General features: G+C 50.1%; 1 protein-coding gene across 1 annotated transcript; it reads right to left on the bottom strand.

Moving 5' to 3' along the window:
- Window positions 1-7,789: 7,789 nt before the first annotated feature.
- Window positions 7,790-13,664, bottom strand: ZNF396 (zinc finger protein 396). The gene is made up of 4 exons (XM_059707349.1): window positions 12,692-13,664; window positions 12,407-12,494; window positions 12,305-12,340; window positions 7,790-10,013 (listed from the first exon to the last, which is right to left on the bottom strand). Exons 1-4 carry the CDS (start codon window positions 13,094-13,096, stop codon window positions 9,514-9,516), a joined length of 1,029 nt encoding a protein of 342 aa, XP_059563332.1. The 5' UTR covers window positions 13,097-13,664; the 3' UTR covers window positions 7,790-9,513.
- Between the last annotated feature and the right edge of the window lie 838 nt (window positions 13,665-14,502).

Below are 14,502 nucleotides of genomic sequence, written 5' to 3'. Positions count from 1 at the left end.
CAATTTACCTATTAGGCTAATAAGGCAAGAACACGCAGAGCTGCCCTGGCCGGTTTGGCTCAGTGGGTAGAGCATCAGCCTGCGGACTGAAGGGTCCCAGGTTCGATTCCGGTCAAGGGCATGTACCTTGGTTGCGGGCACATCCCCAGTGGGGGGTGTGCAGCGGGCAGCTGATGGATGTTTCTCAGCGATGTTTCTAACTCTCTATCCCTCTCCCTTCCTCTCTGTAAAAAGTCAATAAAAAAGAAAGCTCAGAGCTTTGGGAATGCTCTCACATTGAACTTGTGGTCATCTGCAGGCTGGCCATTTCATACCCCAAACAGCTGCTGAAGTGACATTTAATAACATAGATTATGCTACTTTATTTCCTACTAAAGGCCTTCCCTGGGTCCCACCGAGTCTGACATAAAAGCCTTTTTACACTCAGGCCCTCGGTGTCTGTGCCCGCCTTCCCTGCCTGCCCTCCCCTTAAGCCACCTTGGCCCAGGATCCCCGGCCTCACCTTCCCGCCCTCCTGGCGCTGTTAGACGGGATCTCACTTACCCGTGGCCCGGCTTTTTGTTTGTTTTGTTTTGTTTTTAAACATTTTTATTGATTTCAGAGAGGAAGGGAGAGGGATAGAGAGAGAAACATCAATGATGAGAGAGAATCATTGATCGGCTGCCTCTTGCTCGCCCGCTTCTGGGGACGGAGCTCACAACCCAGGCATGTGCCCCTGACTGGAATCGAACCCAGGACCCTTCAGCCCGCAGGCCAGTGCTCTATCCACTGAGCCAAACCAGCCAGGGCTGTTTCGCTTTGTCTGCCCGGGAAGGGCAGGGAACTGTCTTGCTCCCCACAGCATCCCACCTCCTCACAGGAGGCTGCCTGCTGGGCTTACGGAGAACTCCAGACACATTGGTTGAGTAAATGAGTGAACTGTGCCGGCCACAGCGCCACCCTTGCTAGGTCACATGTCAGGCATCGGAAGCTGCACCACAGAGCCCTGTTGTTTCAAGTCGGTGCGAGCCGCGCGGGTCCAGCCTTGGAGAAGCCTTGCAGGATCTGCCGGCTTCGGCTCCGGTGGCGGCGACCGGCTGTGGTCACTAGTGACTGTGCACGTCCTCCTTCAGGCAAGTGCCCTCTGCGACCGCCCTCAGCCTGTGATGGGTGCGGAATGAGAGAGCGAGCAGACCTCATCTCCCCAGCAGCCCCGCTCACTCCCATGCTCCTCTCGCCTCCTCCCTTGAGGAGGCTGCAGAAATCCAGCCTTTTCGGTCTCCTGCTTGGCTCCTGCCGCCCATCTGCTTGGCTGCTCTTGCCACCTTTCCCTCTTCTGTGACCCTAAAGGCTAGCCCAGGCTTTTCTGTTTTATTTTACTGTAAGAGTTTTCGCATGTAATTAATATTGGAAAACAAAGAAGATCAGCCCCGTCGGCGTGGCTCAGTGGCTGAGCATCGACCTATGAACCAGAAAGTCACGGTTCAGTTCCTGATCAGGGCACAGGCCTGGGTTTCGGACTCGATCCCCAGTGTGGGGCGTGCAGGAGGCAGCCGATCCATGATTCTCTCTCATCATTGATGTTTCTATCTCTCTCTCCCTCTCCCTTCCTCTCTGAAATCAATAAAAAGAACATCTATATTTTTTCTTCTTTTTTAGAGAAAGAAAACAGAAAATATCAAACAGAAATACTTAAGGAAGTTAAAAATGTTGCAAAATGTTACAAATCTCTGCTGGGACCTGTTCTATAATTCCTAATTCCAAGAGAGTAAATGGAAGCCACGTGAGGTTTTCTTCTCTAATTTACTCTTTGGAGGGCAGGCACGGCACCTCTTTGAAACACCATCCTCTGAGCCCCACGGGGCGGGCTGTTTCCCGAACCCGGTCCCTGTTGCTCTTAGAGAACAAGTCAGGACAGAGCAGCGTGTTCCTCTGAGCGGCCTTCGTGCAGGGAATAGCTTAGTGCCGGCGCTGGACAACCCGGGACTTACCTACCTGGGCCCACAGCAAGGCCTGAGCCGCAGCTGATCTGAGTCTTGGCAGAACACCCGTGAGTCTCCGGAACACGAGGAGCTGCTGCCACTCCGTTCCCAGTCTCCCCGGGAGGTTGTCATGAGACCGTTTCTCATTATTTCCTGGATTGTGACTAAGGCTTTCTGCTCCCCTCCCCCCCACCCCCTCTCAGGTCAGTTGCAGACCATATAAAAGCCAGTTTGCTCAGTGACTAGAGCCTTGGCCCATGGACTGAAGGGTCTCAGGTTCGATTCCTAGTCAAGGTGTACCTCGTACCTCGGTTGCAGGTTCCAAGCCCCAGTGGGGGTGCAGGAGGAAGGCGACCTAGAGATGGGTCTCTCACATCTATGTTTCTCTCTCTCTCTCTATCTCTCCCCGCCCCTCCCCCCTTGTCCTTCCCTTCCATCTTCCTCCCTCCCTTCCTTCCACTCTCTCTAGAAATCAATGGAAAAAATACCTTGGGTGAGGCCTTGGCCCTCAGCCCCGAGGCGGTCCACGGCTCAGTGTGTGAAGGAAAACCCCTATTCTGTAAAACTACTGTTTGGAATTCTCTGCTATTCTTTAGACGGCCTCTTATTCTGAAAAGGTAACTTTGCTTTCTAGCCTGCCTGAATAGTGGGGGAGATAAACTTAGCTATCTGACCTTGTAGGCCAGAGACTAGATACACCCAATGCCATGCCAGGTGCATTTTTTAATTGGATAGAACTGTATAGTTTTCAAGGCCGCCGCCAGCAAGCACACAAAGGGCTGGCTCTTCTATAAAAAGGGAAGTTCTGCTTGTAGCTTTGCTTAGATTTGGATTCATTTCCCTAAGCCCGCCGTGGTGAATAAAGTGTAACTCCAAACTCTCAGAGCGTTGTTTGGTTCTGGTCCGGTTTTTTCTGTAACAAGTGCAGCCATCTGGCTCCTCCTGTTTTGGTGTTGGCCTTTTGATGTGTGTGTGTGACAAAAACTCGCGAGGAGTTGGGACTTTGGGCCAATCTTGCTTTCACTGTCTGTTTAAATAACAATCTGTCTAAATCTAAAAAGCACTCGTTCCTTTACCAGCCACATTTTTCAACTTTGCCTTAAACTATCTCATTCATTCATTAATGGCCACAACAAAAAACCCACAACCAACCAAGTGAAAAGCAGATACTAATACCTTCCAGAGAACTGAGGATGACGAAAATGAGGTCATGATTTCTTCTTAGCATTAGCCTCTCCTTAAGGACTTAGACAAGGAGACAAGCACTTACAAGGCAGCGGAGACTGCCACAGAGGAGCAGCGTAGAGCACCATCAGGGGACCTAAAGGAGGCGCGCTGAGGGGCAGGGAGGCACCAGGAGATGGAGAAAGAGAAGTTTTCACTTGGGGAGAGAAGCACAGGCCTTCAGATCTGGTGTTATTAGATGTCAAGCCTTTTCCAGGCTTGTCTCTAACAATTGCTTTGGAGCCCTCATTCCCACTGCTCAGCTCAGAAGTTCCTCCTGGGGGTCCTTTAAGTCCACTGGTTAAGATCCCCGTTAGCTGAGGAGTGCACTGCACCAGGAGTCCTCTGTTTGCCTAACTGGCAGGCATTGTTAGTGTCCTACATGAAGCACTCACCTTCTTTTTTTAAAAAATATATTTTATTGATTTTTTACAGAGAGGAAGGGAGTGGGATAGAGAGAAACATCGATGAGAAACATCAACCAGCTACCTCCTGCACACCTCCTACTGGGGATATGCCCGCAACCAAGGTACATGCCCTTGACCAGAATCAAACCTGGGACCCTTCAGTCCGCAGGCCGATGCTCTATCCACCAAGCCAAACTGGTCAGGGCATCCCCTTACTTCTAATACAACTCTGATCTTTTGCATTTGGGAGTGGTGGGCAACACTGGGTTCAGCCATATGCAAGAAATTGTACTGGGGCCCTAGCTGGTTTGGCTCAATGGATAGTGTCAGCCTGCAGGCTGAGGGGTTCCAGGTTTGATTCTGGTCAAGGGCACGTGCCCAGTTTGCAGGTTGGATCCCCAGTAGGGGGCGTGCAGGAGGCAGCCGATCAATGATTCTCTCTTATCATTGATGTTTCTATTTCTCTATCCCGCTCCCTTCCCCTCTGAAATCAATTAAAAAAATTATAAAAGAAATAAAAAGAAATGGTATTGAGCTACACCATCCATGACCATTCTATTTCCCTTGGCCAGGTACTCACATTGCCTCCCTGGCAACTAGGAATGGCCATATTATTCAGTTCTGTTCACTGAGGTGTAAGGGGAAGTAGTCTGTCTTTCAAGAATTGTACCTAGCCCTGGCTGGTATGGCTCAATTGGTTGGAATGTCCTCATGTGCACAAGAAGTTCTCGGGTTCAATTCCTGGTCAGGGCAATTACCTGGGTTGTGGGTTCCCTGGGATTTCTGGGTCATACAATGTTATGAACTGTATGTTTGTGCCTGTCCCCCTCCCCCCCGCAAAACTCACATATTGAAACCCTAACCTCCATGTGATGGTATTTGAAGATGACCACTTTGTAAAGTAATTATATTCAGACTAGAGGCCTGGTGCATGAAATTCGTGCACAGGAAGGGGGGTCGCCTCAGCCCAGCCTGCACCCTCTCACAATCCTGGACCGCTGGCTCCTAATCGCTCACCTGCCTTCCTGGTCACCCCTAACTGCCCTCCCCCGCCCCCGCCCCCCCTGCTGGCTTGATTGCTCCTCACTGCCTCTGCATGCTGGCCTGATCACCCCTAACTGCTGCCCCTGCTGGCCTAGTCGCTCCTAACTACCCCCCTGCCCCCCCCCCCCACGCCAGCCTGGTCATAGGCAGCCATCTTGTGAGGGCATGAGGGTTAATTTGCATATTGCCTCTTTATTATATAGGATAAGATCAAGAGGGTGGGGCCCTTATGATGGGATTAGTGTCCTTATAAGAAAAGATACAGGAAGAAGATGCTTGCTTCTCCCTCTCCTCACTACATGAGGACCCAGTGAGAAGTCCTCACCTGGGAACTGAATCAGCTGATTTTGGACTTCTCAGCTTCCAGAACCATAAAAAATAAATTCCTGTTATTTAAGCCATGTGGTACACGGCATGTGGCTATAGCAGCTGGAGCTGAGTAATTTCTGTGGTCAGGATGTGCTTATTTTTATGGGAACCTGCCACTTTTCAGAGTGGGTGTGCCATTTTCCAACCCCATCAGCAGTGTCCGAGTGTTCCAGCTGCTCACCAGCACTTGCACTTGGCGTTAGCTTTTGAATTTTGTCCAACGCTTTTATGCATCAGTTGACAGGAACATGTGGTTTTTCCTTTGGAAACTACTAATCTGGTGGATGACTGTGCTCTGAGTAGTAGGTAGTGTAACCCCACTTGCTGCGGGTATTTCATTCTGTTTATACCCGGCTGCATTCAATTGGATAACATTTTGTTGAGGGTTTTTGTGCCGATGCCCATTAAGAGTTTTTGGATTGTCGTTTTCTTGTACTGTCTGCTTTTTTTTTTTTTTTTTAAATATTTTATTCTCTGTGTTGTTTAAATATGATAATTTCTATTGATTACAGTTATTTGCCCTGTCACCTGGATCCTTCCATTGAGCTCATACAGTGAATATTTTATTCTGGTTGTATTTCTCAGCTCTAAGATTTTCATTTGATTCTTATTTATATTGTTTCTTTCCTGAATTTTTCTATTTTTCCATTAATTCACTCTTACTTCCTAGGCATGGTTATTTATAATACCTTATTTAAAGTCTTTTTCTGATAATTCCAATATCTTTCTTATCTAGGTATTGGCATCATTTGATCTTTTCCTTGCAAATTGCGATTATTCCGGGTTCTTCCCAGGCCTAGTAATTCTGCACTCTACCCTGTACATTTTGAGTCATGGTATCTGGTTCTGGGTATCATCTCAACCAGTGGTTCTCCACCTTCTGGCCCTTTAAATACAGTTCCTCATGTTGTGACCCAACCATAAAATTATTTTTGTTGCTACTTCATAACTGTAATGTTGCCACTGTTATGAATTGTAATGTAAATATCTGATATGCAGGATGGTCTTAGGCGACCCCTGTGAAAGGGTCGTTCGACCACCAAAGGGGTCGCGACCCACAGGTTGAGAACCGCTGATCTAAACCGTTAGGAGATTGATTGGTTTGGTTTAGCAGGCAGTAGCCCTGGCAAGGGTCAGGCCACAGTTCTGATCTGCACTGTGTGTGCTGTGGCTCCAACGTCAGTTCCATTTTCAAAACTCGCAGTGCAACTGGGAGCTGCCCTTTGCGTATGCCACCCAGCGGTCAGTCTGGATTCTGGGTGGCGGTCTACTCTGTGGCTCCCTTCTCAACGCCTGCTGTCTGCTCCATGCACGTGCAGTGTAGGGGTGAGCAGAGGAGTTCATACATTGCTTTTGGGGACCACACTTGGTCTCCCTCCTCTAGGCAATAAACCCATCGCTTTCTGGCTCCCTGAGGCCTCCATTACCAGCCATTCAGCTAGAAAATTGGGGTTTCCATGTCCCTGCCCTGCTGTTCACTCCTCTCAACTGCGTCTGCATCCTGGTCCAGGCAGAGGACACAGAATGAAGGCAGGGGGACTGGCGCCATGCTCCTGGGACCAACGCTCCTAGTCAGAGCAAAGGTGCCCTCCCCTGAGTAGAAGGAGCCTTCCCCAGGACCCCTGCCACTGATGGGCGGCTGCCACATACTGCCGGGAGCCTGGGCCAGAGAGGAGAGAGCCCGCTTTCCTCCTGAGAGGAGGGAGAAGAAATGAGTGACGTAGATAAGTTGGAAATTTGGTGGTAAGAGGCTCTAAGAGCTGTGATCTTTTCTTTCTGTAACATCGGAGGCACAATCACAGTCACCTGCCCACGATGAGGAAGGTGGCGAGGAGAAGGACGGCAAACACCGTTGATTGAGCCACGTGGTCCCCAATCCCGTTACCAGACATGCAACCAGGAAGCGTCAGCAGCCTTTGCAGGGGTTTCTTGGGAAGCCTTCACTTTTCCTAGTAAAGGAGACAGCCATGTCCGTGCCTCTTTCCCATTTCCTTCCTGTCATGATCCGGGGCGTCGTTCCTGGAGCTGGGACCGCTTCCTCGCGTTCTGGAAGTAAGCGTGAGGGGAGGCCAACAGAAGGGCAGATTCCCCAGCCAGACCGGCACTGTCCAGCTGCTGGTGGAGAGAGCCAGCAGCAACCCGTCCTCCAGACTCCTGGTTGCAAAAACAAACATTCCCACTGCAGGAAGCCTTCAGGAGTGATGGACGTGCTTTCAGAAAGAAGGGGGGTGAGGTAAAGAAGGAACATTGGGTTACAGATATAACACTGAAGGACCGGATAAGGTGAAATCCATCTAAAAATGTTCCCTTCGGAGTATTTGCTGTCTGTGAGAATGAGTCGATCTAACAGGGTACTACTAGCATGCCAAGTTTTATCAACGTTAGCCCCAGTCACAGTAATTCTCCACTGAGATAAGCCAGCATCTTCTCCTCATTAGGAGACCTCTGTGCGTGCAAAATAACTCCCAGGACTCAGCAACGCCCTTTGGAGACCACCATGCACTTTGATAAGATGATCCGCATCGCTTTCGGGTGGAGAAGTGCAGGCCGACCACCATGAACAGATGCAACTCTGTCAGGTTTACGGCAGCGCCACGTGCAGACACGGCAGCGCCACATGCAGACATGGCAGTGCCACATGCAGACACGGCAGCGCCACATGCAGACACGGCAGCGCTATGTGCAGACGCGTCCCCGGGATACATGATGCAGACGGTCACTTTATTCACACTGCACCCAGAAACTCTTCCCGTCACTAAGCAGTGGCTCACAGGACACACCCTCTGAGGCATTTGCTGCTTTAATAGCTGGCTTGTTCCTCTCTTAACTAGAGACTGTCACCAAACAAAGAATCCCTACATTTTTAATAACGGAAAATATACAGAACTCAATATATAGCCATATGCCCCAGAACTAGAAAATATAATCGCCACCAGCAGATTCCGGAATTAAAGCTCCCATTTACTTCTCCCCCTACTAATCTTATGAATGGAGTAAGCGGAGCTCAGGGACCCCTCCTCTGTGTCTGGGGTGACTCTAAGCACGGGACACAGCTGGATCTTCTGATGGCACACTTCCACTTCTGAGGAGCCCCCCGCAGCAGAGTTCTCCATGTGGGGTCACTGTGACGCCAGGGAAACACAGCGATACATACATTCCCAGAACAGTCTTCCCAGGCTCCCTGAGAAAGGGAGGGCCTGTTGCATCCTGTCAGGATACGTTAACACACACACGTCGGCCATTTTACACTTGTACAGGGAATCTGACTGAAGTGGGTAAAACTTGGGCGGACTCTAAATTGACTTCCGTGGTTTCATTTGTATAAGAGCGTCAAAATCCGGGGTCCCATTTTGCACACGTTTGTCTGGAAGATCATCTTATTAAGAACGTAGAGGACCCTGACAAGGCTGCCTTGTGGTGCCTGAAACACGGTCACAGCTAAAGGGGGCCAGGAGGAAGCCGGAGGGGCAGGCATCCGCCGGCTCATCTGGAGTCTTTTTTTCATCTCCCTTTTCCTTCCCTTCCCATTAAGAGGGTCATCAACCTTACATAAGCATAGACAACCCACCTCATTACCAGAACAGTCCTCAGGCCGAAGCCACTCCCTGAAGACGTGTAGTCATCTTACTGCCTTCACTGAGTGATCTCCAAATTAACTGTAAAGGAGATTATTCTTTTTCCTACACAGGGAATTTCTTAGTCTCATCAGTAATGTATATGCTCTTGTGAGTTTTCGTAAGAGATTAAGTCCCTTTACTCACCAGCCTCCTGACAATGACCCTGGGTGTTTCAGCCTAGATCCTGAGGTACATATTCTCTTGGGCCTCCTCAATCCTATTCTCATATTTAAAATCTAGTAACGGAAAGCAAAATGAGAAATGTTTAAAAAGTGCTTTCACCTTTGGTGTGAGAACTCCCATACTTAAGGTATGAAATGGAAAAGATTATGTTTTTATACGGAGTAACTCACATTCTTTCTCAACAGGGGACATGCATTTGTCTAAAAAGAAATACACAGTCGTCCCTCAGTATCTGCGGTGGACTGGTTCCAGGCTCACCTACCCCCCCCCCCCCCCCCGTAGATACCCAAATGGGCGGGTGCTCCATTCCCTTGTATGAAATGGCACAGAACAATGCACACAGTTGGCCCCTGCATCTGCAGACTCAATCTGTGGTTGGTTGAAGCCGAGGAATACAGAGGGCCAACTGGATACGTACGGAGAAAAATGTACATAAAGTACACTTGTGCTGTTCAAACCAGGGTTCGAGGGGCCGCTGTACTATGTCATCGATGGTGCAAAGAGCAGAAATAGAACGTGTCTGAGAAAGTCTTTCAAGAGCTACTCTCCGGATGGAAATCAGAAGTTCAATTCAGCCTTGTCTGCTTTTCTGCTTATCAACACAGTAGCCAAAAAGCAAACAAGGCTGACATAAGATGGTCTGTATGCTCTCCTTTGTGACCTTTGAGAGGACCCTGCTCATTAAGACCAGTGATCGACACTATTGAGCTACTGGTGCCTTGTGTCTTCCTCTGTTGAGAAAGTTTTGAGTAGACGCTTTGACTCCCTCCCAGGACCGACGCACGTGTGGCTTTTCCTGTGCCTGAAGAGATTCGAGCTCTGACTGAAGGCTTTCCCACACTCGTGGCACTTGTAGGGCCTTTCCCCGGTGTGGATTCTCCGATGCTGAACGAGGACTGCGCTCCGGCTAAAAGCCTTTGCACACACGTCACACGCGAAAGGCTTCTCTCCACTGTGGATCCTCTGGTGGAGCATGAGGGCTGAGCTCTGACTGAAGGTTTTGCCACACTCGTCACACTTGCGCTGTTTCTTCCGAGAAGGATTTCTGTATCTTCTATCCAAGGTGTCATCTTGGCTGCCGGTTCCTCTGGATGTGGAACTCTGGGAAGCGTTCCTGTGGACGGTGTTAGGGACATCGCCATGCAGTTCTACGCCCGAAGAAGTCTTTTGCCTCGAAGCTGATTTCACATTTTGAGTTCTAGTGTCATCTGAAATAATACACAGAAAAGCCAATGTCACCAGTTCCTCTGTTCGGAAAGGAAAAGAGAACGATCCAAATGAAATATACATGGATTATGTATTAGCTAGCATGCTTTACAATAGCATCACAACGTGGAGGAAGGAGAGGGTAAAGCAGAAAACACTGAGATCATAAAGCAAAGGGGAAAAACGTATAGACCGAGGAGACAGTCAACTAGGAATACGAAAAGCTCTATGCAGAAGGTAGAACGGTGAGTAGGGACAGAAAGGTATCTCAGAGACTGAAGGAAGTCTGGGCGAAAAGATGAAGGGCCTCTGATCAATGTTTCTCTCCCCCTCTCTTCCCCTCTTTCTGAAATCCATTGAAAAGAGAGGGCTCAACTATGGTAGTAGGTCGTAATAAACAAGAGTGTCAATCAACAAAACAAAGCTTAATAATGACACTTGAATCAATAATTAAGGAAGGAGATGAAGAAATCCAAGGGGACACAAAGGAAGATGGAAAATAAGGTCAGAAAATACAAATTAGGCGCACACACACACACACACACACACACACACACAGGTGCGGTGGGAGAACACAGAGCTAGGATAACAGCACCTCAAGAGATCCAGGGTAGCAAAGGGTACCCGTCTACGAAACACCGCCACTCTTCTGTCGTTTATAGTGCTACTTAAATGGCATCATTACTGGTTCAAATGGAAATCATCTTATTAGTAATGGCAAGGAGCTCAACTTTCAAAGCGACCAGAATGTCTAGTCACTACTATCGAAATCCCGGCAACAGTTAGCACCTGGCAGCATGGAGGCCAAGATCATCCGCAGAAGCTGCGACGTGACAGGACTCTGTACTGAGGAAATCATGTGGCAGCCGTAAGACACACTTCTGTTAGCCTGTCATGATTCCGGTTCTCTCTGCCTTGAAGTGAAAGATCCTGGGCCTTCTTCTTTTGGTTTAAAATTTCTATGCATTTAAGAAAGTATGCTTTCATTGATTTTTAGAGAGCAATGGAGGGAGAGGGAGAGAGAGAGAGAGAGAAACATTGATGTGAGAGAGAAACATTGATCGGTTGCCTCCTGCACACACCCCTACCAGGGACTGAGCCTGCAACCTCTATGCATCTTTAAAAAATGTAGGAGAGGCCTCTGTGAGGACAGTCACAGCTGGAACACGGTTCTTGCCAACAACAGGAGTCCAGGACCTGGCTTTGCGGCTGATCGCTTTGTTAGTTACCAGCACACCAAGCCGGGGAGGCTGGGATGGTTTCCCGCCCCATCCCGTGTCCTGTGAACACTTCCCCTTCTCCTAGGTAAGCCCAGCGATCGCTACACTGCAGGGGCCAAGTGCGCAGTAGGCAGTTTGACAAGTTTCTACTTCCAAGCCTCTTGGAAGTAGGATGTTGTCAAACAAGAGTAAGGAATCTTTTCTAAGTGTCCCTCTAAATTTTTATATATTGTTTTTTCTATAGTTTCTAATCAAAATTCCCTGGGGAAAAAACCTAACCTTCCTTAGCTGACCAGCCACTCCTAAAATTTAAAGAAGTGGGGGCGCGGGAGGGGGAGAGAAGAAACTGGGGTTCCCTCCCCATAGCACTTATTTTTTAGTATCTGCAATGGAAGAGCAAACTGCCGGGCGGGCCATTCCGAAGCATTTCCATAAAAAGTGACGCGAAGGCCAGTTTAGAAGGACGAGAAAACCAACCACCAACAAAAAGAACGGGAAGGAGCAGAGACACACGTTCAAAGCCCGTGAGAGCAACATCACGGCCGCAGCGACATGGCGGGGTCCACACGGGATCCCCTCAGTAACCCAGCAAGAGGTCGCACAGAGCAGGACACAGACCAAGGGCCCTCTGACAGTAAAAGGGGTGGATCGAGGCCACGTGGGCGCCCTCCTGGGCCGAGACTGCTTGCTCCTGCTTGGGTCAGAGCAGCTGTGCTTTCACCTGTTTTAAATATTGGAACTCCGTGTAAAAGTTCATTTGAAAAAACGATCATGCCGCTTGAAAAAGGTTTGACAATCTTGGTGGAGATGATGCCAAGAATTTTTGAAATCTGCAGATTTAAATCTATGAGAAAGAACAAGCTAGGAGAATGTCCATCAGCACGACATATAGAGGTCGAAAGCAGAGGGAGAAATTCCCACAGTGGGGGGTGCAGGGGGGCGGGAGAGGGGGAGGCTGGAGACCTCCGTGCGAGCTCGGGGACTGGGCCGCCTGTGCCCACACCAGGAGCTGGTCCCGCCCTCAGCGTGGCTGGGCCCCCTGTGCCCACACTGGGAGCTGGGCCCGCCCTCACCGCGTGGCCTGGAGGAGTGGCGCTCCCGCGATGGGCACGTCAGCTGGGGCATCGCAGGCTGGGGCATCGCAGGCTGGGGCATCGCAGGCTGGGCCATCGCAGGCTGGGGCATCGCAGGCTGGGGTGGGCCACTTGGCGACTCCCGAGTGATTTCCTGAGCTGCCACGTCCTCTGCATTTTGTCCCAAAACCTGGAAACAGATTATCTGAGGCTGAGGCAGGACCTTGGGATAAAGTGAGAGAGACCCCGGGCCACAGGGAGAGGGAGGGAAACAGCAGAGCCACGCCCTGTTTCCTGGCACAGCTGGGGGTGCACTCACCCCGCTACACACCCGGCTGCATGGAGCCCCTGACCCAGCCGGGTCGCGCATCCCCGACCCCTTCTCACCTGCTCCGCGGACCCGTCGAGCTCCTTCTCCAGCTCCTCCAGCATCGTCACGGCCTCCTCCCCGCTCTCCGGCCGGTGCGCGCGCAGCCAGGCCTGCAGCTCCGCGGGCAGGGCGGCCAGGAACTGCTCCAGCACCAGCAGCTCCAGGATCTGCCTCTTGGTGTGCACCTCGGGCCGCAGCCACCGCCAGCACAGCTCCCGCAGCCGGCCCAGGGCCTCCCGCGGCCCGGGGGCCTCCTGGTAGCCGAACTGCCGGAACCGCTGGCGGAAGGCCTCGGGGCTGGAGCGGCCCCTGCGGGGCAGGCCGGGTTCCGGGTCCCAGGCCTCCTCCTTCCCTTCCATCTTCACCTCGATGCAGTCGGGCGCTGGTGGGAGGCCCGTTGGTGCGGACATTGGCGCGGACATCGGCGCGCAGGGCTCAGGACGGCCAGGCTTTACGTCTCCGGGAGGGGGAGCGCTCCTTCAACGGGACGACAGAAACAGGTGGAACAAGACAAAGACAGTAAATGCTCCTGAGAACAAAGCAATTAGGACTAGAAACACGACTGGCCAGAAAGTACTGCTCTTCATCTTCACATGCATCATGCTCTCAAAGAATACGCCCTTCTTTAAGAGAATCAAAGAGCCCAAGGATCAAGTGAATGCATCCATTCACAGGCATGAGTAACTCCCACTTTATCCTGAAAGCCATGCCCACAGGCTGACTTCCTGTAAACAGCACATGGAGAGACCAGCCAGGATGGCATAGGCGCTCCGGGCACACAGGCACAGGGCAGCCTGGGGAAAGCTATGCCTCTGGGACAGGCTCAAAGGGCCGGTTAATTTTCTCCAGCCTGCTGCAAAGTGTTCTAAGAAATGGTCTCGAGATGGAACAGGAATTTTAGGGATAAAATGGGACAGGTTTAGGAAATTTTAGAAATGAAGGGGACCATGGAGGAGGCACAGGGCTGCAGAACAGCTGAAGGTATATTTCCATAGAATAGGGAAGCTGAAAAGCTGCAACAGGTACATTTCCTAGAATGGGGGAGCTGGGAACAGCAAAAGGTTTATATTTATAAAAAGAGAGAGAAGGAAGCCCTTCGTCCAGAAGAAAGCCCAAAGGGAATAGGAAAATAAGGAAGTGTGTGTGTGGGGGGGAGTACCTCTCATGTCCATTGTGAGGTTGGACCTTTGAGCCCAGGAGGAACTATAGCAGTGGTTCTCAACCTTCCTAATGCCGCGACCCTTTAATACAGTTCCTCATGTTGTGGTGACCCCCAACCATAAAATTATTTCCGTTGCTATTTCATAACTGTAATGTTGCTACTGTTATGAATCGTCATGTAAATATCTGATATGCAGGATGTATTTTCATTGGTACAAATTGAACATAATGAAAGCATAGTGATTCATCACAAACTAAGGGAATGGTGACCAATCAGAGGGGATATCAAGGCACCAGGATCTGCAACCTTTATAAGCCATAAGGAAAAGGAACTCAAGGGGACCCTTTCCCCCTCCCTACGTGGAAGTCCATTCGGGGGGACTCTTTCCCTCTCCCCAGGTGGGAGTCTGTACTTGTTCTTCAATAAATCTCCACCTTTCCTATACCACTTTCTGTCAGTGGATTCATTCTTCAATTCCGGCGGACAAAGAATCCAGGTTCCAGTCCAAAAATCCCGTTTCAGAGAGCAAAGGGCTTTTGTGTGCATTTTTGTAATGTTTACTAATTCTTAAAAACAGTATTATTTTGACATTAAAGGAGTCATTAAAAAAGGTAATCACAATCCCTCTACCTTAATGTATACCCATTTCCCCCATACTCACTTCTA

Source organism: Myotis daubentonii, chromosome 8, assembly GCF_963259705.1.
Source record: "Myotis daubentonii chromosome 8, mMyoDau2.1, whole genome shotgun sequence".
Taxonomy (NCBI): Eukaryota; Metazoa; Chordata; class Mammalia; order Chiroptera; family Vespertilionidae; genus Myotis; species Myotis daubentonii.
Note: the sequence above shows the minus strand (reverse complement) of the source record. Positions and strands in the feature narration are given on the sequence as shown.

Coding starts and splice junctions, on each gene's coding strand:
- ZNF396 (XM_059707349.1), bottom strand. CDS start 13,096: ATGTCCGCGCCAATGTCCGCACCAACGGGCCTCCCACCAGCGCCCGAC. Junction 12,341..12,406: donor CCAGCCTGCGATGCCCCAGC/CTGCGATGGCCC, acceptor CCCAGCTGACGT/GCCCATCGCGGGAGCGCCAC. Junction 10,014..12,304: donor CCACTCCTCCAGGCCACGCG/GTGAGGGCGGGC, acceptor GTATTATTTCAG/ATGACACTAGAACTCAAAAT.